Source organism: Anser anser, assembly GCF_964211835.1.
Source record: "Anser anser genome assembly, chromosome: 2".
Lineage (NCBI taxonomy): Eukaryota > Metazoa > Chordata > Aves > Anseriformes > Anatidae > Anser > Anser anser.
Genome location: NC_139721.1, coordinates 137,793,421 through 137,817,732, shown reverse-complemented (window position 1 = coordinate 137,817,732; position 24,312 = coordinate 137,793,421). Strand labels below are relative to the sequence as shown.

Sequence of the window (24,312 nt, the reverse complement as noted above, 5' to 3'; positions counted from 1 at the left end):
TCAAATGGAAATGAAACAGAATTTAATAAGAACACATTATTTAGAATAATATACATATGTACATTTTTATACTGTAACTGCTTTACAGATCAGTTTCTAAGCTGGTAAATTAAAAGATACTGTTACATTGAAAGAGTTAAAAGAATGACTTTATTTTAAACTTCAAATGTCTTTTGCAATCTGACATATTGCATCTATTACTTTTCATGGAGACCTTCTCTTGTAAAAATCTAGCCCAATGAAAATCTTTCATACATTTTTTTTTTTTAAATAAAACAAGCATGGGAGGCATTGTGGGCCTGATTCCTCTATGTCTCTCCCACCAACTATTATAATAAATGTACAGGCTTTATACTATGATTTTTAAGCTGTTTGACTTTTTGTATCCACAAATAAGGAAAAAAAATATAAAGAATGAAAAAAGACATACATTTCAAGAAACTATGACTTAAACAGAAGTAAAAGAAAAAAGCAAAAAAAGCAATTCAGAGCACCCAAAGTCTGAAGATAAGCTGCTATTTCAAGTAAAGCTGGTGTAAGCCTTTGCCATTTTTAGAGTTGAGGGCATTTCCTTTCTATGTATAACAAAGGAATTTAAGTCCATTTTGTATTTTCAGATGCTTTGCTTTCCTGTTCCTGCATCTTCATATACATCTAGGAAAGAACAGATATGATAATTGTTGCCCACAATGCTTCCTTTCTTTCTTTTTTTTTAGAACACTGTTGCAAACGTATATACAAACCAGCAATTCTAAACACAAAAGAAAAAACACTTCTTTAACATGAAAGTCAGCTCCAAGGGCATATCTTTAACACACTGATATTTGACTGAATTTTTAGTATGCATAAGATCTCCAGTTTTGAAATATATAATTAGTGGCAAGACAGGTCTGAGCCATACATAAATGATGCCATCCTGGCTAATATGGCACACCAGAATGCTGCCTTTTCAGTACAAATATTTCAAGCTGTTCATATGTTATCAACAATTTTGCATTGAGCACCTGCTAAAGAGTAGCAGTAATGACAGGCTGTCGGTGTACACAGCACAAACCCCGTGCCAAAATGCCTGGCCAAGGTTTACATCCTCGTTGCTCTTCAGCAGATGGGAAATCTGTGCCATGGTAATGCTTGATCTGAGAGAAATAGTGCATATGAGAGGAGAGGGAGATGATGCAGATTTATCTTCATTTGAAGTGAAAATGCTATCTAAGTTACAATTTCCCCTGTCAGAAGAGATTTGAGCTGTCAATGCTCTTGAACAAGGACTAGTTAAACTTCTTGCTCATTAGCTTTTGTAGCAATTTTCTGATTTTTTTTTCGTATGTGGAAAAAAGTCAGTTGTCCTCTTTGTCAAAGGATTTATATTTAGTTTAAAAAATGTGCAAGGATGATAAAAAAAAAATCAGCTTAGAGGAGTGTGTTTAATGAAATGATTGAATGTGCTACAGCTATGTACCATCCTATGACTGTCTATCCCAGAGATGGGGCATGGATTTCCTCAGAAACATATCTGATGTTTCCACTTGGATTCCTTGAGAAACGAGGCAAATATGCAAAAGATTATTGCACTCAACAACTAGTATCACCATAAGAACATAAAAATGCCAATCCAACTATCATCCCAGGTCTATTCTTTTGACTGCAATTAGATTTTCAGTCCCGCAGTTCAATCTCAGGGGAGTTTGAGAGTTTTATTACTTCTCAGCAGTATTCTTACCTTTGAACAGCTGGGGCATAGCTGAACTTTTTGCAGTTATTTAGAGCTCATTAGAGCTCAGAGGCATAGGTGCATGTGTGTGTGACTGAATGAAAAGGCTGATAAAAGTATAACAAAAAGTGTTAGGGAAAAGCTATTCTCAGAGCATTATGCATTGGTTAGTCTGAGAATTTGCCAGTACTGTCACTGGGATTTATATAAAAGGAGACAGAAAATCAGCTGACACTGCAGATTTTAGGTTCAAAGAGAGGATTTGAAAGATTCTCAGACAGTAAATCTGGGCATTAAGCTATGAAATAATGTGTTTTCTACTTATTTTTCCTTGCATTTTATTTCTAATAAATTTTACAGCATTTCCAGTCAGGACCACAGGGAATATGAGCAAAATGATCACTTTCCCAGCAAACCAGTTTGGCTGCCTTAACATCTATTCTTTTGTTTTGCACAAAGAGAAATTCCTGTTGTCGGCAAAGTGCAGGCAAATCCTGTATCACGCTTCCCATGAGCATTGCTGGTTACTGTACAGAAGCCTGCATACTGGGTTCATGGAGTCCATCTATAAGCAATCACTACTTTGCACTGCAGGAGTCTGAAATTACTTCCTCAGCTCCATTCCCAGTTTTGTGATGTTTTACATTTCATTATACTCAGTGCTGAAGCATCCTGCTGCAAATACAAGTATTAATTGTCCCAATTTATTCACTGCTAAGAGCGCTCCTTCACTGCAGGTCAGGAATTGGAAAATTCATCTTTCTAAGACAGTCTTTCCAAGCTGAGTCATTCACCCTTTATCATGTTTAGCAGGACCCATCCTGGTTTTGGTAGTGGAAGTTTTGCTCCTATGTTTCTTTTTAAAAATCTTGCTAAATGAAGAGAGCAGCAAAATGTGGCTATGCAACCAAGTCCTTTACAACTACAGAATTCGTTTTGTGATGCTTGAGTTGAAATCTGAACTGTCACAAAGTTCAAGTTACCTTTACTTTGAATGTATTATTTTAGAAGAGTCATATATCAGTGAGAAAGCTGAGAAGGGAGGCATATAAGAGTAAGAAGAAAATGTACCTTGTGATTGCTATTTTTTACATCTGGTTTAAAAAATCATCTTGATTCAAAGTGAGTAACTCCAAGCAAAAGAAAAATGCCATAGTAATTCATTATTAGTTTCTCACTAATCAGCTTGCTTTTACAAGCATGTTTGCATGTTTGCATACATAATTTGGATGCACAGTTGAAATTGTAACCCGCACAAAATTTTTAGTAGTGTAAGTCCTGAATGGTAATGCAGTCACACAAGCATGATTATTCAGCCAACTGATTAGTATATTTGCAAGAATGAGCATTTTCCATTTCAATAATAAAAGAAAGGGAACACACAGTAAAAACATGGAAAATGTGATAAAATGGGCTTGTTACCGAATGAAGTCTTGTGAGCTGTTCTTAATTTGTAAGACTGCCAATATTCAGAGCTGATTTATGGTAGCTATACTGCCATTACAAAAACTTTACTCTTTTTTAAGAGTATTCACTACTCTTATGCCAAGAGGTACGATGCAGCAGGTTTGAATAAAAACAGGACTAGCATCCACTAGGTGGTAATTAACTCAGCAAAGGCATTTTCTTAGTCTTCCAGGCCAGGGTACTGCAGAAGAATACTTATTTTGCTCTAAAACATTAGTTAAAATCAGTTAATTAGTTAAGACATCAATTACTCAGATAATGGAGCATTGCCTGTCAGTACTTCAGTGACCATTGCAAACAACCCTTGGTCATTAATCAGCTGGGCAGTTTCAACAGTGCAAAAGACCCCTAACTCTTCTTGGCACATGGCTGGCCGATCTGGAAGCCGGGCTGCCAATTAAACTGCTTTGATTAAAGAAGTAACCTGCTCAGTGGGAAGTGCTGAGATCTCAGTGGTGTCAAACTGTAGCTACCCTCTTAAAGCATGTTGGAATTTCCCCTTGAAATTGTGTTTAAAGGTCTTAGCTTTTGTTTTTCACGCTTAGACAAATGTGGCATGATGAAACGGAAGGTTGGAGTCTGGAGGTAAAGTGGAAGTTGTATAGGAAGTTGTATAGGATTGTATAGGTAACGGTGGAAGAACTGATGTAGCTCACATCTTTTTGCTTCCTTACCCCTTTCGCTGGAATCAAACACCAGCCACCAACATGTGAATTGTTCTGTCACAAACGTATGCAGAAGTCCTTGTCTTTAAGCTACCACGAGTGCACAAAGGCTTTAACTTACTGTTGATGGTCATGCTGCTGCTGCTGCTGCTGCTGCTCGGGAATATGCTGAATAACTTCATAAACTGTACTAAGCATATCCTGGCCTGGGACACTGGCAGAGCCAGGAACAGATTGACTTGAAACCTAAAAATAGCAAAGAGTGTTTCTGCTGTAAGTACAAACGGGAAGAGGTTCAACAGAAATGAAACTGGTAATGTAACTTCTCTTTCTCTCTCTCACACACTTTAACAACAGAATATCCCTTCATCAACATTTTGGGCATGGATTTAACAATTCATCTCTATTAGTTCACATTTCATTCTGGGTAAATTTTCATCATGTTTATAGTAATGCAAGCAAAATTCAGTTAGGATCTAAGAAGATTTAGGATGCAGCTTTTGCATTTAATATAGCAAGTACTTTATATTACTATTCCACAAGTCAAGGAAGGAACATTTAATAACAGAAAATATAAGTAGGAGAATAGATAGTAAAAAATGAGAAAATATTTAGGGAAAAAGCTCAGTATAGAACTGCCACCAGCATGTCAAAGTGAGAGAACTGTGAGAAATTTTCATAAAAAGTAGTAACGAAATTGTCCAATATGTTATGTATACAAATCACTTCTTATGCCAACACACCTAGACTCATAATCCATAAGGATTTCTTTCCCTATCCAACCTCCAGTTCTTCATTATCTCCAATTTCGTATTTTTCCATTTTTTGCTAGGGAAAATGAATCAGTGGATCAGATGCTGACTATATCTGCAATGTCACAAATCTGAGTAGCTAGACCAGTGGAGTTTCTCCTGTTTCTTGAAATTGTGCTGGAGATTAGAATGGATTTAAGTACTTGTAAATCCACTTTGCTGTGGTCACCTCTCCTTTCTGACTTACTAAGGCTCTGATTCTGCAAGAATCCACCTTTTTTATAAGCCTGCTTTAAGTAAAGAAAAGCTGAAATAAGGTAACCCTGGAGCTTTCTCTTCTTCGGGCTGAACATCCCCAGCGCTCTCAGCCTGTCTTCATAGGAGAGGTGCTCCAGCCCTCTGATCATCTTCGTGACCCTTCTCTGGTCCCACCTTAACAGCCCCACACCTTACTTGTGCTGGGGGCCCCAGATCTGGATGCAATACTCCAAGTGAGGCCTCACAAGGGCAGAGCAGAGGGGGACAATCACCTCCCTCCCCTGCTGGCCGCTCCTCTCTTGATGCAGCCCAGGACACAGTTGGCCTTCTGGGCTGCAAGCACACACTGCTGGCTCATGTTGAGCTTCTCGTCCACCAGAACCCCCAAGTCCTTCTCTGTAGGGCTGCTCTCAATGAGTTCTTCTCCCAGTCTCCTCATTCACTTGGGATTGCCCCAACCCAGGTGCAGCACCTTGTATTTGGTCTTGAACCTCATCAGGTTCATGTGGGCCTATTTTTCTAGCTTGTCCATCTTACAACACAGCAGAATAATGGCCAATAATAGCATCTGTACAGTCACAGTGCAAAGAAATAGCATATGTAGTAGAGATTTTTTTCTGCCAGCAAAATGCCTGTGCTTAAGTCCTCCCTTGCAATACATGAAACTACCAAAAGAATTCTTGTGACGTATAACTGAGATTTATTTTGTATATTTTTACAAACAATACTTTAAATATCTCTTGAGGCTTTTCTGCACTGTCAAAGTTGTATGTTGTGTGAGCAACAGTACAGAGACGAGGGAGAATGGTTCACTATTACTCATCTACCCAACACTACTGATATTATTTTAATATAGGGTAACTGAACTGAGATTGTTCCATGTAGAGTTTGGGTAGTTCCCTCCTGCACCATGATGATACACGTACTGAACTAGTAACTTTGTAAAGACAGAGAAAGCACTGAGAAAATGATAGTTATAAACAGGGTGTCATAAAAGCAACTATGAAAAGCAGCAGAAAGGAACTGACAAAAGGATTCTAGTGCAGACATTTGGTACTCCTTAAGAAATAGAAAAAAACGATCAGTTTGCAACATAAAATCACATACCCTAGAACCACTGGCATGATCAGGAATAGCAACAAATTCATAGATCCCAAAATCATCCAACGCACTTTCATGTCCTAAAGTTAAAATGAACAAACATGAAAAACATGTCAAGATGTAATACAAATCTGGAATAGACAGTTTAAATATAGATGGGAAAACTCATTTGGCCTAATTTCAAAACAAAACCAAACCAACAAACACCTGAATATTGGATGCTTGGTCTACTTTAAACCACTTTCAACCACTAAGATGGCATGGAGCAAGGCAGGGCAGCTGTACCACTGGTGTGCACGCTGCTTGGTGATCTCCAGGGCCTCGGACCAAGAGCAGAGCCTCCAGCTGAGCTCATTTTTTTTCCATGAGCATGGCTCTTGGGCTGTGGGGCACTATGCTACAAGCCCAATTATAATATTTTATTATGATCTCAGGATTTTGGTATTGCGTGGTACCATTAACATTCAGAAGTTTAATTTTAACTTACATGAACAGCTTGAGTTCAAGCCAGCAGGATGCATACTGATGTGAACTCTACACATGAGCTAAACCCATGCTGACCTTTTCTCCTTTTGGTTTTATCCTAAGAAAGCTAGAATAGAGGTGTACAACCCAAGCTAAAAACACACTTCCCTTCCTTTCCTTCTTTCTTTTTGTATGTAGAGATGCTATTTTTCAGTAAGAATGGATTTGACCTTATGCTCACACTTCTTTCATTAGCATTACCTGAAAATGTCTGTGCCTTTCTGTAATCAGCCTCTGGCCTAAAAAACAGAAACACGTTTTTTAATTTGATGTCACAAGCCAAGGAGAGAAAATTAATATGACAAAGTGTAATTCTTGTAATGGAGAGGATTTCAAAACCAAAAGAATGATTTTTTTTTGTACCTGCTCTGCAGCTTCTGTCGTATCACTGAAAAGAAGAGAAAAAAAGAAAAAATAATTCTTTATGTTCTAATATTTCAGAAGAATAGCCAGAACATGCTTAACTTTTACATACCTTTATGTGGCTGATACCTTTTCCATATGAACAGAAAGACCATAACTAGGATCAAAAATAATGAAATTCCAGTTATTACTGCAAGAGATGACAAAGATTTTCCTTTCTGGGCCAGCTTTTCCAATCCTGTGTCAAAGAAGATGAGTACTGCATTTAGTCTCCTGTTCTGTACAAAGTCATATTCCAAAAATGAAAAATGCATCTTTTTAAATTCATACAAAGCTAGTATATAGGTATGAAATCGATATAAATTTTAGGTTCCTGTGAATTGGTGATGATTCCCCACAAATCACCTAAGTTGGGAAAGCAATGATAAGCATACCAGAAAGGAGTCCAGAACAGAATGGTACCTAGAGCTAAATGAAGGTCAGTAAACATAATCCAGGAATTACAGCACCACAAAAAGTAAATGAATGTGTTCTGGTGTTAGTCACAGAGACTCTGAAGTGCAAAGAAAACAGGTGACAGAACCTGTAGGTACTCAGGAAATCAAGGGTGAACCAGGAGCAAGGATCAGGTCTCCACAGTGATGGAATCACCGTGTATTAACAGCAAACCCTCTCCTCTGTAGGTTGTTGTTATAGGATATGGATTTCCACTCTGCCAGAACAACAGACATGTCAAACAAATCACGAGGTGATATAGTTTTTTCTTCTTCTAATAAAAATGTATTTAGCTGGTTGTGTTTGTGTCAGACTGTGTTAGGAAATAGCAGGAGACTATCATGCTTTCAAAGCACTCTATTTGCAAGCCAAGACTGGAATTTGGTAGCTTCCAAAACGCAACGAATGCTATCCTGTCCCACACGGGAGCCCTGCAGGGACAGCGGGGTGTGTTTAGAGTCAGCAGGGCTGTGACAATTTCACATACACACAATTATATGCCTCCCTGGTATATTTTACCGCCTGATAGAGCAGCCTGCATTTAGCTAGATGGTAGGGCAGATCCTCCCTCCTGGCACCGCAGCAGACAGAAGGCAACAAGCTCCCTCATTTCTAGAGCTAAGGGGTGAGGTATCTGCCTGAGCATGGCTCTTGGGCAGTGGAGCTCTATGATACAATTTTGCACACCTCAGAAATTGGTAAGGTAATTGTGTGCTGTACAGCATTTGGGTTAACACTCAGATATCTGTGTCAGAGCCACCTAGATGGCATGTGGTGTGTCAGATGTGCTGCAGCTTCTCACGGGGACCATCAATGAGTATCTCCTCCTCCGCTTCAGTGTTTGGCTTTCCGTGGATCAGCACAGGTTCCTATTCATGTCAAAGTGCCTACAGATGAAGTTGCTCTTCCTCTCCCTGTAGGTTATTAGGTCTTCAAGAAGGGCTGGAGCCAGCATCTTGTATCTACCTAGCAGTCCTTGTGTTGTGCACATTTTCTACTTCATGCATGAAAGGGTGATATGCTGGTCACCAGCACAACTGCTATTTGTCTCTCAGGTTGTCTGCCCTGACTTAAATAAATAAAATGAAATGTCTCATAAAGTGCAAATATCACAAAGGTAGTGGTGTGCAGGCAACAACACTGCAGAAACCATGTTTGATAGTGCCAAAATTTGATTGGCTTTGCTAATAGAATAAAGCATTATAATTACAGTGACCAAGCAAGCAATTCCTGGACTGAAAACTATCAGGTGAAAATAGAGAATACCTGGGGAAAAAAGAAACCAGGGCAGATTATGTATAGCTGGAGTAGCCCAGACACTGATAGCTTCATCCAGCAGAAGACAAAATTGTCCAGGGGGCTTGTCATGGGACCAGAGGTTAAGACAATACCTGTAACTCTTAACACAACTACCCTCCCGTCATAGGGCTGCATACATGTCTCTTTCCCTCTGTGTTTACTCTTCATTTACAACCCATTGATATTGATATTTCTTTCAAGTAGTTTGTGCTGGATGGGAGGGAAATCATCCCAGCTGTAGGAGCTGCATAGTAGGAGGGAACAACTGAACTGCTGTAGTTTTTTTAAAGATTTTTACGTCACTGGCAGTCTGGTTATTTATCAAATCCCATCAGAATCTAATAATTTATGTTCGCTTGTATTCATGTCTATATAGATACATGGGATTTATTTCCTTTTTCTGAGATACACATTAGTAGCACTTTTCCAGCAAGATTTACTGATACAACGCGAGCAGAACATATACAATTATATACACAAAAACATGTTGAAAACACCTACATAGTACTTGAAAAGACAGGAATTTGAAAGTTAGGAAAGGCCAAGCACAGTTGCTTGTGCACTCTTAATTCCCACCTCTTGCTCTGAATGGTGTAGAATTCGTTAATTAGAAGCCATGTCACAGTCCACACATGTAAATTAACGCTGTGTATTTGCCAGTGCCAGTTTTACTAACACAATTCAAATGTGCATTATTTAGCTGGATGTATTTCCAGCACACCTATGGACTCCTATACAGAGCCAGCATCTACTCACATCATGTAACTCAGTGCCATTGTGCTGGCTTTGGGTGCAGTGAGAAGTTTTGGCTATTGCGTGGATTAAATGTGTGGATTTCAAACAAGATGCATCCCAAACATTTAGGAAAACAAATCTCTGCAATTTCACCATACTTTTTTTTCTTATTCTTTCAATGTAGTTCTTTCATCAAGAAACAAAACAAAAAAAAAAAACACTTGGAAAGACATCTGAGACCTTAAAAATCCTCTTTAAAAATAGTAATTTTAAATTTAGACTCAATAAATCTTATCTCCACAAGCACATCTGTGCAGAAAACAAAGAAGTGGTCTTTACATGCATTTAACACTCAAACTGACTCAGTTTGAGGACTGAGAAATGACTTGTGTACATAATGAGATAGATCCTATTATTTTAAAATCTAACTAGTCTTGGCCAAAACCAGACTGTGGTTAGTGCGCTTTTTGATATAATTGTAATTTATTGATAAAATTGTTGATGATTTTTTGCATTAATTAGGTAGCTGTTACTACTGCCATAGAGGTGAGTTTCAATCTGAAACTAAGGTTGGATTGTAAGCTCTTCCAAGCCATTGATGTTCCTATTGCTGCTTAAATGGCATTTCCAGTGTTTTGAAAGGCACAGTCCAGGCTCTGTAACTAGGATTATAGGAAGAGGGAAGAGGCATATGGAAGAGAATTCATAGCCTTTGTTTAATTAGTTTAATCCCATAAAATTTTTGTTAATTCTGTAAATTCTGTTAAGCAGGTTAGCCTGAGCAGGGTCACTAAGGTTCAGCCTCGTGGGTGAATTCATACCTTTTATGTTCAATCAGTGCTGCATTGCAACAGGTGGGCTCAACATCTGGATTTAGTGCTATCTGAATAAATATTCTTCAGGAAGAAATGGCTGGAGAGTGGGGACTTTTTTTTTTTTTTTCCCCCCAAATACACAGGATAAAATATTTTTGAAAGCTTTATTTAGGTAAAATATTTGTCAGTTAGGAAATGTATGTTTTTAAGTGCAACTAAACATGAACATTCTGGATTTTTCCCTCCTTTTGGGGCTTTAAAAGGAAATCTCAGCTGAATTTCTTATTTCTTACTGATGAATATACCATACAGCTTCCATGAACTTCCTGGGGAAATGTCGTTCTTATTTCTAATGACACATAGCTCTGTTTGCATTTTCTTTCTCCACTAATTGTAACATTTAAAATGCAGCATTCTCATTGCAAAATTGCAACCTGTCTTCCTTTCAGCATACTTAACCCCAAGGATTTGTGATGATTACGTACCAGCTTGAATAATGGACATCTGCGCACCTTGTTTACCTTACTAACAAATGGCTGAGCTCTTTGTTCTGCACAAGCAAAATTGCTTTGTTAAATTTTCTAAACTGCAGTCGATTGCATCTTTTTTGAACAGTAACAGCACATGGTCCTTATCTGAAAATACTTGTAATAATCCTTATTAATAGTAGATATCAGAGTGCCTCAGTATCTTATTCTTAGCTGTGTGCTTCTGCAGGTTTCCTGAAAAATTGCTTTTTTGCTCTTTAACACAATCTGATGCAGGAATTGAGGTTATAAATTATGGGAAACACAGGAGACATGCTCAGCAGAACATAGTGGCCAGTTCATAGTTTCTTAAATGTGAAAGCAAAATAATTTTTACAAGCAGATTGTAGTTCATTCATCATCACAGCTTGCATTATCACCATATGCTAAACTGAAGCTCTTATAATACCTATCTTCTCACACTGGGAAGATATTAAAGACCCTCACTGCTGTTAGTCTGTGACTGGTTATTTTAGCCAGTGATGTATGACTGAGACTCTCCCATGTACTGACCACCGTGGGGCCCCAGGGCTCACAGCTTCTGAAAGGCAGAGAATGAGACAGTGAGCCTTGGACAAAATCTGCCCTTGGCAGCAAAGGCCCACCCTGGCATCCAGCAGATTTTTGCAATGTTTTCTCCATTTATTGTTATCATTTTTAAAAGCACAAAGTAAGAAACAGAGCAAGAAACATATAATTCTGCCATGGTAGTTGGTCATGATGAGGTTTGGCTACTCAGGAAGTTTTTCTACTCGGGATAAAGCTCCAAACGGCCAAATGTATTTTAGTGTCAAACTGCCACAAAACTTCAATATCTCAGGGGGTCTTGTCCCAAGCTGTGACACACTGTGAGTAAAACCTTCATCCCATTGAATGGCCCCAAACCCTTTAACTACATTGTTAGATAGACCTCACTTCACACATATATTCTCTCTGTAAGAACAGATTTCTTTTCCTCGTATTGACCCTCTCGTCAGATGTTATAGTTATAGCAAGGAACCAATCTGCTTACCTGCAGAAGTAATGATCACTGTGAAGTGAGTTTCATCTCGTTTTCCAGTCACATTGTTGAAAGCACGGCACATATAATCTATTGTCTTCTGGGACACTTTATCAGATACCACTTCCAGGTGGGGTCCGTATTTGATTACCTGAGTAGTGTTGTCATCCCTTTGAATCCATGAGTAAGTATTTGGTGGATTTGAGTCTGCTGAGCAGTCAAACAGTATAGCTTCCCCTATGTCAACTGTGAACACTGCCCCTACATTCAGACCTTTGTCTGACTTAACTCTGAGTCCATAAGGTCCATCTGCATTGAAAAAGAAAAAAGAAAACATTGTGGAAAAAAAATAAAATAGCAGTGCACATTTAAACTTTAGGTAAAAACATAGCTTTATACTTGGAATCTTTAAACTGGACTAGTCTTTAGAATGGCTGTCATTAGATTGAATTATTTCAATTAAAAGACTTTCAATTCAATAATTTGATCTTTACCAGATTTATCTCAGACTACACCAACTTAATGCTGATCTAATCACTGTTCAGGGAAACAGCACAGGTCTATGTTCAGTACCATAAAAATAATGAAAACTGATCACAGTTGGAAATGTTGTGAAGTAAAGGAGCAATTTTTCATGTGCATACTAGACCTTTTCTACTCAAATGCCAAAGTTATTGGTATAAGTAATCTCTCTGCATATTTAAAGGTGAATAAATTAGATTTGAAATACATAAATAGTCACTGTAATACTCAGCAGTATAATAATTATTTGCATAACTATCCTAGAGGTATACTTTAGAGTGGGGTGTGCCTTAGATAACTTCATAAAATGTTTTCAATAAATGACTGCTAAAATAAATTTTAACCTTCCCTTATTTTAGTATGTTTCTACTTCTTCGACATTTAGGTTTCTTTCAAGAGCAAGCCCTTACTCCAGACAGCTAGACTTCTGAATATAGTTAGAAGAGACACATATTGTCCAGTTGACATGTGCTCATTACTTAGATAATTGAGCAGCTAAGTATTTTTAGGGTAATCTTCATAAGACAATGGGAAGGTAAACAATATATTTAAGTACAATAAGTGTATTTCCCATGCTATTTTAATAGATCATTTAGGATCCTGGTTTTTTCCATCTTTACATGTTAAAATCTATTTTTACAAGGATCTGAGTATAGAAAATAATGTAGAGAATAAAATAATAAAGATGTGCCTTATTAAATGACTTTTTCCAGTCAAAAGAACCAGTCATTTTAATGCTGATAATTCCCTGAGGGCTTCCATGTGCAATCAAAACGTACAGACCTACTACCGACAGATGCTAAAAGAAGCCAAAAGACACTACGCAGTGTCACAGAAAAGTTCACCCAGGACAGCATAGCAAGAAGACAGGTAAGTCAATATTATGTCCATTTTAATGTGATCAAGTAATATTTCCACGTTCCTATGGTTGTTTGGAAGCATTAAAATAATGTAGCTGGTTTTGAATGTGAAATATGTTGTCATATCAAGAGGAACACTGCCTTCTTTCAGATTCTCTATTGCTTATCAGGAAATTCAGGCTAACATTAGATTTACCGGTAACATGTATGCTTCTATTTATTATCTGCCTCACTTTATGAGAGTGACCTCTTCTTCAAGAGCACATAGCAAGCTGCACACAGGCTGTTTCATGTGTGCTTTTGTGGTTTTCTTTCCCAATTTGTGAAGGTTTAGGAAAGGGAATGGAGACTATGACACCATGACCTGAATGTAGTCCATTTTTAACCACACATGCCTATTTTGCAACTTGCAGTTGTCAAGATTTCTATTTCCTCTATTTATGTCTTAGTGATAAGCTTTTTGCAGTCTCATTTTAAAGAAGACCCAGCATCATGTGTGATATTTTGTTGGGCAACACAATACAGATCCACATCAGAATGAATTAGCTCTGCTCTGACCAACATCACAGGTGCCACTGAGAAGAACCAAGGCATTTTTAAAAATCTAGCAGCTGAGATGCTCCTTGTTCACAGGCTCCATAACTCCTGAGTCATTTGCTTTACTGTACCCAAGTGCCACTTCACCCTATGATAAATACTTCTGGAAAGTGCAAACCTGTCACCACTGCTTTAGTGTGGCTGAGTGCACCCCAACTAAAGATTTCTGTGTGCGCGGTGCCCAGTCACCACACCGGCCGCTCACTGGGACTTGCCCCTTGCTTTTTTGTATGGGAAGGGAGAGGGATGTAGTGAACTTTGACTTTTTCATAAATGAAACTAAAACCCTTCACACTATTTATAGGAGGGAACATGCTTTTTTTTTTTTTTTTTTTTTTTTTTTTACCTTTCAGAGTGATTCAGTGATTCCTCCTATCTGACTGTTCTTTCTGCTATTAGCTTTTATTTTCACTGATAATATAACCTTTGGCATATGTAAACAGAGATTAATAGTAAGAATAGCTGACAGGCCTCTCTGCTCCCTCCCTATGGTGGGAGATTGCTGCAGTCTCCAAAAGAATCAGGATTGAGTTCTGATGGCACTAATGCAGGACCACGCTTTGGTATGAAAGCTGCAAATCAGAAGAAACAATTAAAAGCTCTGACAACTGCTGTTGCAAAACAAACAAACAAAAAAACACCAAAACTTTTTTTTTTTTATTAATGAAATAGTCAAATATTGTCAAGGTCTGAAAAGTAGCTTCACCTCGGTGAAGTCCACCCTTGAAGAAGTTACCATCAGATAATTCTTCAGAGTTTGAATCATACCGTTGCCTCTCCTGGACTTCGTATACGTCACTGTGATCCCTAAACACTAGGTAGCTGAGGGGCATATGCAGCTTAAAGTATGATTCTGATAAGCAAATAATCAGCATTTTCCTTTCTGAGACTAAATATATTCTGGATTCTGAAAGTACAATGGAATGAAATCCCACTTAATCTATTAACTTCAACTCCATCACCACAATACAGCTGTTTCTGTTGCAGCCTCCATGACAACTTCTTCTTCTCTTGAAATACCTAATTTCTGGATCAAGCTACTGCAATAGCAATGTTGTACGGTGCATTATCATAATGGAGAAGTGGGACAATATTAATGAAGAACAAAAACATCTTTTGATTCTCAGTAAAAAACAGAACAAAACCAGAATGCCTGCCTTCATGGATCACCCAGTTCTACTTCTTTCCTGTTTCATTCTCAACAGAAACAAGCCTCTCATCTCAGTGCAGCTAGTTAACTAAATGACTTGTAAAATAATAAATCACCTGTTCTGGGCAACAATTTACTGCTCTGTGGGAATATTTCCAATTGCTCCTATCTCCACGAGACTGTTGTAGTTTCTAAGCAGATGGCAGGTATTTACCGTGAGTGACCTTTTTTTTTTTTTATCACTTACAGTAACTTCCCCGCAGCAATGACATATGGCACATGGGGATCCTGGGGCCTATCCCGGAGTGTTATTGACAACTGCTGGGTGGAAGACAAACCACCTCTGCAGGCAGAGGTTGGACAGGATTATGGGACTTGGTATAGCTCAGGAAGGAAAGCCCCCATTCCCATCACAAATTTGGATGCAGATAGTAGTGCAAGCATTGCAGTCTTTCAGGATTGCATTGTTTTCTCTTCATATCTATTTTTTTATATATATTTTAAGTTACACACAAAGCAAATCCTTGATTCTGATGAAACAAAAAATATATTCTGAAAATACAACTACTTATAGTGATATCTCCATCTGTGGAGAAAAAATGGAATCTGAGATATTTTAGTATATCAGCATCACCCAAGCAAAAAAGGGTTCTAGAAATGTGGACACAGAAGTAAAAATGAAATTTTAAAATTCTGCTAAGTAATCGGTTGAAAATAGGTTTTCATGTAGAACTTGGAAAGGGTTTTCAAATTTGCAGGAAAATATATGTGGTTGGGTGAAGGGGAAGGAAGGAAGCCGTACAAGAACTGAGACTAAGGGGCACACACCTTGTCAGTGCAAGGGTCCCAGACAGCCACCAGTGCAAGAAATGCCCTGGAGCTAATTGTGCACGCAGCAAATCAGAAATCCCAACACCGAACAGACAGTGCCACAGATTAACACAGCAGTCAGAAAGGTGTCAACAGTGCATTTGCAGCTTGCTTAGAGATCATTTTTGCATGATTTGCAAAATGATTTTTTGCAAACTTTGCAGCTGGCTTAGAGATCATTTAAGTAAACGTCTTAAAAGAATACCATCACAAACCCTTAAAAATATTTCATAGCAGTGTCCTGCAAACAATGATGGCCAAACGTGAGGCCATCATAGCCTGTTCTTCATGGCCTATTAAAACCATTTTTTTTTTGTGATGTTACTCATCTATTTTAGATCCTGGTGTTATTTATAGCCACAGACACTTAAATGGCAACTTTTGACTGAAGGGGTTACTCACATGCCTAACTAACCTGTTGAGTATTGACAGGATCATGAAGTTGGGTTACCAGATCTTCAGAACAGGAATCTCCAGGTGGATAGTGTTATTAACATCACACCTATATAATTAGCTTGTTGAAAAGTTACCTTTCACAGAGATGAGGTGCATTGAAGAACAAGGTATATTTGCAAAGAGACTTATTTTCTTTTATCAAGCTAATATAGCTGAAAAAATATAGCTGGGTTTGGGGTACAGAAATCTCTCATTGTGTAAAACAGAAAGTTTCAAAATATGCAGAAGATGGGCACTCTTTCTGAACTTGTAGAGACTGCCTAAAAATCTCATTTCACTTACAGTAAACCATTACGCTTTCCACAGCACTGCTTCTTGGGGGACCTATGCAAATCAACAGTAACAGCAACAAAATAATAAATGAATTTGAACCAAAACCTAAAGTGTCTCCGAACTTTGCAAGGATCAGTATGGGATCTTAAATGGTACAAAGGAAACCTTGGGACTATAGGACTGAAAGGGATGTTTTGTCCCACTGAGGTCAGCCTTCCACTACAGTAAGCTGTCACAGTACAGAATCCCATTCATACATTTGTCAATCCATGGCAACAGTAACGTGCACAGCTCTTGCAGAACCTCCTTACTCCAACAGCTAGAAAACATCTAGTTTCCAGTCAAAATATATGGTTACACAGGTAAACTTCATTGATATACTCCCAGTCTTTATGCTGACATCATTAATGAAAGCGTTAAACAGGACTGGGCTCAAAATTATCTTGAGGAATCACTGAATCACAGAATGGCTTGGGTTGGGAGGGACCTTAAAGATCACCCAGTTCCAACTCCCTGCCATGGGCAGGGACACCTCCCACCAGACCAGGCTGCCCAGGGCCTCATTCAGCCTGGCGCTGGACACCTCCTGGGGCATCCACAGCTTCTCTGGGCAGACTGTGCCTGCGCCTCACCACCCTCATTGTGGAGAATTTCTTCCTAACTTCTAATCTAAATCTCCCCTCTTTTAGTTTAAAGCCATTCTAACTTGTACTATCCCTACACCCCCTGACAAAGGGTCCCTCCCCAGCTTTCCTGTAGGCCCCTTTAGGTACTGGCAGACTGCTATAAGGTCTCTCTGAAGCCTTCTCTTCTCCAGGCTGAATATCCCCAATTCCCTCAGCCTGTCTTCATCGCAGAGGTGCTCCAGCCCCCTGATTACCCTTGTGGCCCTCCTCTGGACTCTTTCTAATAGGTCCTCGTCCTTCTTGTGCTGGGGGCCTCAGAATACCACCACCACCAGTTCTTCAGCCTGGTACTTCCTGTGTTCAGCTTTCGGATAATGTTTGCTCTTTTTATCTTGATCAATATTTTCATGTATACCTATCTGATTGGTTTTCTTTGAGTCACACTTCCTCCAGATTTGATGATGCCTATATGGTGGGACACTTGTAGTTTATATGTTGATTCTGCAGTTCATGCTGATCTCCACAACTCCATATCAGAGTTATTTTTTATTACACTATTATAAGTTATGGCTGCTACAAACAAGCTTATTTTGAATGCCAGCTCACATACAATGTTGACTCAATAGTTTTCTGCCTCTCTTCCATAGTTAGAGGCACTCTTTCCAGCCAGATCTTTTATACAAAGGTAATTATGAATATTTCATATACTCACAATATATGGTTGGTGCAATTTGCTCACTTTCCATTGCACTGACAGGGTTGGATACCAAACAGCTGTAATTCCCAATGTCCTCTTTTACAACAGGAACAATTAGAAGTGTAGCATTGTTTGATGAAAAGATATAGTTAGGGCCAGCATGGAGAAGCTTGCCATTTTTCATCCACTGGTAAACTACCCTTGTGCCTTTTCCCACGGTACATTTTAATGTGATATTCCCCACGTACTCCACTACCCCAGAAGATGGCTCAGTCTGCACAATCGGTTGTGTGACAGGAACTATAAAATAAAGAGATATGAAGAGTTATAAAAGTGACTAGCCAGTACATTACAGCCTTCACTGCTAAGAGAATGCAAACACCAGTCATCATCCTCTCCGGAAAGTATTGATATTTCAAATTGTATTTGTTAAATATGGTTAAAGGTTGAAAAAAGAGTATCATACTCTCAGCTGGTGACTGTAAGAATTGTTCAAGTATTTAAACAAAACCAGACTGTTTGTATTACTGGTTATAAGACAAAGGCTGCAGTTGGGTATACCAGTGTCTCCAACTCTGGTCCCATAAGCAAATTCCTGTGGCCACAGCAATGAAAAGAGTGCAAAGGATCACATTGCCCACAGTGAGTGACTTCCCCAACAGTGCTGCCTGTGGCTTGGCTGGCACCGGGACCCACTGAAACACACTGCCAACCCGGTCGTGAGGATGACTGCAAACTGACACAGGTGTGGGAGTGAAATGGCAGCTGCAACTTTATCACGTTAACGTCTCATTCATTTAATTGTTTCAAGCCAAACAGCTACAGTGCTCCCTGCATATAATCCATAAACTGCAGTTCATTGAAAATCGATACGTCCTTATGACTGATAGCATAATGGAGCCTTATGAAACAATATTTCATATATTTGTCATATTATTTATTGGTTTCTAGATTCCTTAAATGTTTTACTTATGATCAAGAAATATTAGTCGGTACAGTAGTTTGTTTAAAGATGGCTTATTGCAGCATTCCCTCCAGCAGAAGTGGAAAATAACAATAATTGGCATTTATTCATGCACAGTTGGAATAAATAATGCACTATCATAACTGGATTCCAAGAACCAGTACGTGAAAACTACAGAAATTTTACTTTCAAAATGAAGTTGTTACAATTTACTAACTTACCATCAACAGCTACTTGAATCTTTTCACTGGCAGCTATTGTTACATTTCCACGGACATTGACTTTTACAATATAGTTGCCTTCATCACTGATACGTAATGGATTGATCATCAAAGATGCATTAGGTGGCACGAGGGTAAACTTGTGCTGATATTCCAAGTCTGGTACTACTGTCTGGTTTACAGAGCCAAGCAAGTATTTTGGATTACTTTGAGGCCTCTCAAACAGCCAAATTATTTGGATTTCACAAGCTGTAGTGTTGAAATTGTAGTCAACAGTAAGCTGGAGAGGTTGCCCCTCAATACCATGGATAGTATGAGATGGTACTGTCAGCTTCAAGGCAGAACAAATACCTGCATAAAGATGAAAACCAAACAAATAAACAAACCCAAAACACAAATGGGAACACTGGAAGAAACAAAAGAAAAATTCTCACAGAGAAAAAATTCTCAGAGTTAAAACTTTTTTTTTTTTCTTTATGGTAATGATTCAGATTTCAAGTAAGAAATGGGAAGACTCTCCTTCACTTCAGTGGAGTAAGATCTAGTTGCAGAGCTCCAGCTTTGAAATACAGGAAAAGCCAAAGCTGGAAGGATATTTGTGATTTCTGGTTAGATTTTCTTTTTTCCAGTTTTTGCAAGTTTGATGAAAATGAAGAAAGGTGAATTTACCTTAATGTTTAAAATATTTTCTTCAAATATATTTTCAATTTGCAGAGCCCCTACTGTCTAATAGTCTTCAACCACAAACTCAATATCAAGGATTTTTTTTTTTGGTGTGTGTTTATTCAGGAAGAACTTTGTTAATGTTACTTTGCCAGTTATTCTGGGAAATCAATGAAAAAATCTAAGGCGGCCCACTTTCACAGATTGGTGTGATTAAAGTGACAGTAATTAGTCATTACTATTGTCTGCACTGTACACTTCAGACTAAATTCAAGAAAGATTACTAATCTTGTAAGAAAAAGCAAGAATTAAGGTTTTCTGTTGATATGCACAAAAGCAAAATTTCCAGTCCCCTGATGACCTCCAAGAGCACTGCCTCCTTCAGGGTGCAAAACAGCCACCCACACTTCAGTTAATCACCAGCTTTCCCAGGCTTTATTGTAGAACCATTTTTCATCATGTCATCCTCAGGCAGATTTACAGAACATTATTAAAACTCTACCGTTAGGACTGTGTGCTCAATTTCCATGTGAACTTTTCCACGGTACTTTTCAAGCACAGCAACGGTGTGAAGCATTGCCATTAACGAATTGATTTCCCAACACCATTATAACTGATAAGACTTCGCAGATGAGGAATTGAAGCACAGAGCAAAATAGCAGCAAAAATGTCCACTAATTTCAGATCATCAGTTTGAAATATTAATGACTGTATTTTTCAAAGCATATACAAACAGCTTTTAATATGTTCGAGATGTAACTCCTATTGACTTCAGTCGCAGCTTTGAGGGCTCAGCTTTGAGAGCTCCGTATTTCTGAAAAGTACACACTGCAAGTGCTAAGTCAAAATGCTGGGAGAAAAAAAAAACAACAAAACACAACAACCCCTTATTAGTAATAACATGTTGATAAATCTGGTTTAAGTAATCTGTCCACCACTGTGTAGGAATGTGCTGGAAAGAGAAAGAATGGGCTTCCCAGGGACACATGCTGTGCTCGCACCGTGCACCAGTTATTCTGAATACCTGTAACCAGGTAACTGAAGCTGAAGGTGCTGCAAAAAACCCACCTCTGAGATACTGACTGTATTGCAGGAAAAATACACGTTTGCTAAGGAACCTCTTGTCGTATACTGTCTGTTCAGCAGCTAATGAGTTTTATAGTCAATGAAAAAGAGGGCTACAAAGTCTACAAAAAAAAGGAGTCATTCTGTAGCTGTCTCCCCTTTTCAGAAAGCTGAACAACACTGTACTCAACTATACTCAACTTCAGATGATGGCTCACAGCACTTCTGAAGGTATGGCAGGGAACCCAAAGGAAAACATCTTGGTGCAGCTACTGGGGAGAACGCTACAGGGTAGAAAGCTATGGGGTAGAAAGCATATAGCTATATGAAGATGGTGAAATCCCTTAGCAGAAAGACTCACAAACCTACTTTCTCAGGGGCTAAAGAGGAAGCAGGCAGAGGATTTCAGGTTGCACAGACACCAAGGTGGAAAGTACATTAGAGGGTCAGCTGCGACAGGAGGAGAATGGGACAAAAAGGAAGGAAAACTGTAGAAAAGATACCGGGAGACTTAAGTGGAGGATGCACAGGAGTATGTTAAGCCCATGCTTAACTTTTTCCTGATCAAAAACCTGAAACAGCTGAAGTACAGGAATTGAAGCCTCCTGTGCTACTTCTTTTAAATATATCTGTGGCCTGTTGTTCTTTTTTTTTTTTTTAAATGCTGCTCAGCTCTTAGGACTGCCTAGATTCTAGTTAATGGGAGATGAGTTTTACTGGTTATTGTAACACATAACAGAGGTGAATTCCCTCCCTGCAAACCTTATGATGCAAATCAAACTGCTGCTGTCCATTTAAGAGAATAATCCCTCAATAAAATTCTTCACAAAATATTTAATGTTGAAAACATATTTTATATAACCAACTAATACACTTCAATTTTTTAAATCTCCTTGAATGAAGTAAAAGACATCTCTCACAAATACTGGGAAATCTGTAAATGATCAATTAAGAGATCTGGCCATACCCTTCCTCGCTAAATGCATGACACTGCTCACTTTTGGGGTTTATCTAGCTGCCAGTAAGTGATCGTGCTGTAGGATAAGAAACCGGTAACAGCTGCAGTAGTAATCATAAAATATGTATTACCATTGATACTTCTCACAGATCTGTGCAGAAAAGGAGCAAGAAACAAGCAGGTCCAGTGAGCAGGATAACTAGGGACACCAGTACAAAAGCTATCACCATCACAGAAGAAGATAAAGAGAACTGTGGCTGGAAAAATTTCATTTCTTCTTGGTTAAAAAATGTGGGAATAGAAACCTTAAAACGTGTTCAGCCTGGATCCACGTAATTCATGGGGAAAAGCAGCTCCATTTAACATTGTGAGCTCAGTTAGGAAATTCTTTTAGCAAAGACGGGCGAAGGTGAGGGAAGAAGCCCTGCTTCCCCCTTGCCAGCCATCCTGTTGTTCATCATGGAGCAGCTTTGGGCGATTTCAGGCTTTCCCCTCCGACTCGGCTGAGGTGGCTTCACAGGGAGCCACCGGCAGGCAGGAGCTCCCCACGGCTGGCAGGCTGAGCCTGGGGCTCGGAGGTGTCACTGGGCAGTGACGTTCTGCCAAAAGGGCTTTACGGGAGCACTGCTGGGGGCTCCTGCTTTAACAGAGATCAAATCTTTTGCAATCTGGAATATTGGACTAATTTCATAAGTTTTCATTTTTGCTAAATTAAAACTGAAGACTTACAACTAAACCTTGAATTAATCTTAGTGAAATCAAGTTGATGTGCTCTTACTTATTTCTCATCAAGCACAAATTCCGTATAACTCAGATTTATTCCTATAGCTTTCTACATATAATACAATACACATTTTTCAGAGAGGATGGAATTCCCCAAAACGGGTTTTGTATAATACCTGTAAGCCAAGTGGATTGTACAAAAATGACCTCCATTTGGAGCCCAGTGTTTTGCTTCCATCTCACTCTGCTGTCATCAGTATTAGCAAGCACAACAGGATCGTTATTGACACAAAACAAGGACTGGAGCTTTAGTTTAAATAAAAAACTATGACATAACTTTTGAGTTTACTGCGTAAACTGAAACCTGCTTAGCGAGGTTTTATTATTCTCTGAATTTAACATGCACATCTCCTTGTCACAGTGAGTTGCATTCTCAACTAAGTTTTACTTAAGTATTCATTTAGCTCCCAAGGTCTCCAAAAACCCTCAGCTTGGTGTAAGATGTCATTAGGTATGTGGCAATAGTTTTGACACTTTTTGCAAATAAGTTCACTTGTGGAAAAAAAAAGGAGAGAGATATAATGGACCAGGAAATCTGCTACCCCTCTACCCCTTATTTCTCAGGTATGCTCTTCCCAAGGTTGGCATTTTTGCCCAAGAACAAGTTTTACCAAGCTTCATTAGCTGACTTGATTCTGCCCTCTGAGGTCAATGTCTTTGGTGGTCTTTGTGTCGTGCCTCCATGCATCTGATTTTTGTCATGACAAAAAGTACAAGCCACACATTTCCCATAGTAGGAAAGGTTTCTATCTGAGTAAGACTATCAGAAGAAACTTGCAAGTGAACAACCATGTACTCCAAAGCATTCTGTTTGCATGCCAGTATCTCTTGTAGGATTTTAATCAGAAATGTCCAACAAAGTAGTAATGTAGGTGAAGAAGTGAATATTCACCATATTCTTATCAAAAGGGTTTTTCATTTTTAAAGAAGTCTGATACTCTTCATAAAAAACTGCAGTTGTTATGAAGCCAAAGCTCTTGACAAAGTATTTAGCTCAAAATCAAGGAAACTAGGTGACCGTATATGAACTTAGTGGAAAAAAAAAAAAAAAAAAAGCCCTTATACATGAATTAGTAAAGGACGTACTACATTTGTAATGCTATATATTCCCTCTGGTGATATTTACAAAAACAATTAAATCCAGAAAATTTGAATTACAAGATTTTGCAGAAATACAACTTTATCTAACATTTGATCACAGGATCTTCCCGTAAAAGGGCACAGAACACCTATCAAGTGCACAGATAGCAAATGTACCATTATGAAAACTGCACCCAAATATTGAATAAATGTACTATTAATGCAAGACATTCTTCAGTTGACTGAAATCTTAATTTAGTTTTAGTACTAAGTGTGTTTAAATATTATATATACATTTTAGGTATTAACTTCAAGTCATCATAATAAATGGAAAAATAACGTATTAGCACTGTCTGAACATAATGCATTTTTAAAAAGATGTGTAACACCTTCTCTGTAAACTTTGGTTCAGAACCTGTCAAGCCTTACTTGTTAAAAAGAATGCACTTTGTATTATCTTACTTAATAAAATATGACAATATATTTTTTATCAATGCCCATGTTTTATTTACAGATTATGTATAGCACTATTTTTTGTCAGTTTCTAAAAGTTTTAGCTCAATTCATAAAACAGAGTAACACAATCATTAAAACCTTTTAGGCTACATTCTTAAAAGAACACATCTGACAATATAACAGAAATATCTTCAAATTTAGGAGTATAAAAGCAAGCCACATTTCCCCAATGAAAATCAAATATAATTCATACTGTTTCTTACCTACAAGCAGAAAATATATTTTGCACTGTAAGTCACAAAATAAGTTGGCTAAAGGGCTCCATGAAAGCATCCTGCCCCATACAAACACCACCTTC

The 24,312-nt window shown here is 38.4% G+C and overlaps 1 protein-coding gene across 1 annotated transcript; it reads right to left on the bottom strand.

The window, feature by feature from the left end:
- HEPACAM2 (HEPACAM family member 2) lies at positions 1-24,312 on the bottom strand. Its single transcript, XM_083826133.1, is given in 11 exon segments — positions 1-654; positions 3,965-4,089; positions 5,961-6,034; positions 6,681-6,718; positions 6,843-6,867; positions 6,955-7,080; positions 11,726-12,022; positions 17,780-18,064; positions 18,950-19,300; positions 24,218-24,263; positions 24,265-24,312. Coding segments are annotated over 11 exon segments (1,410 nt in total). The 5' UTR covers positions 24,298-24,312; the 3' UTR covers positions 1-644.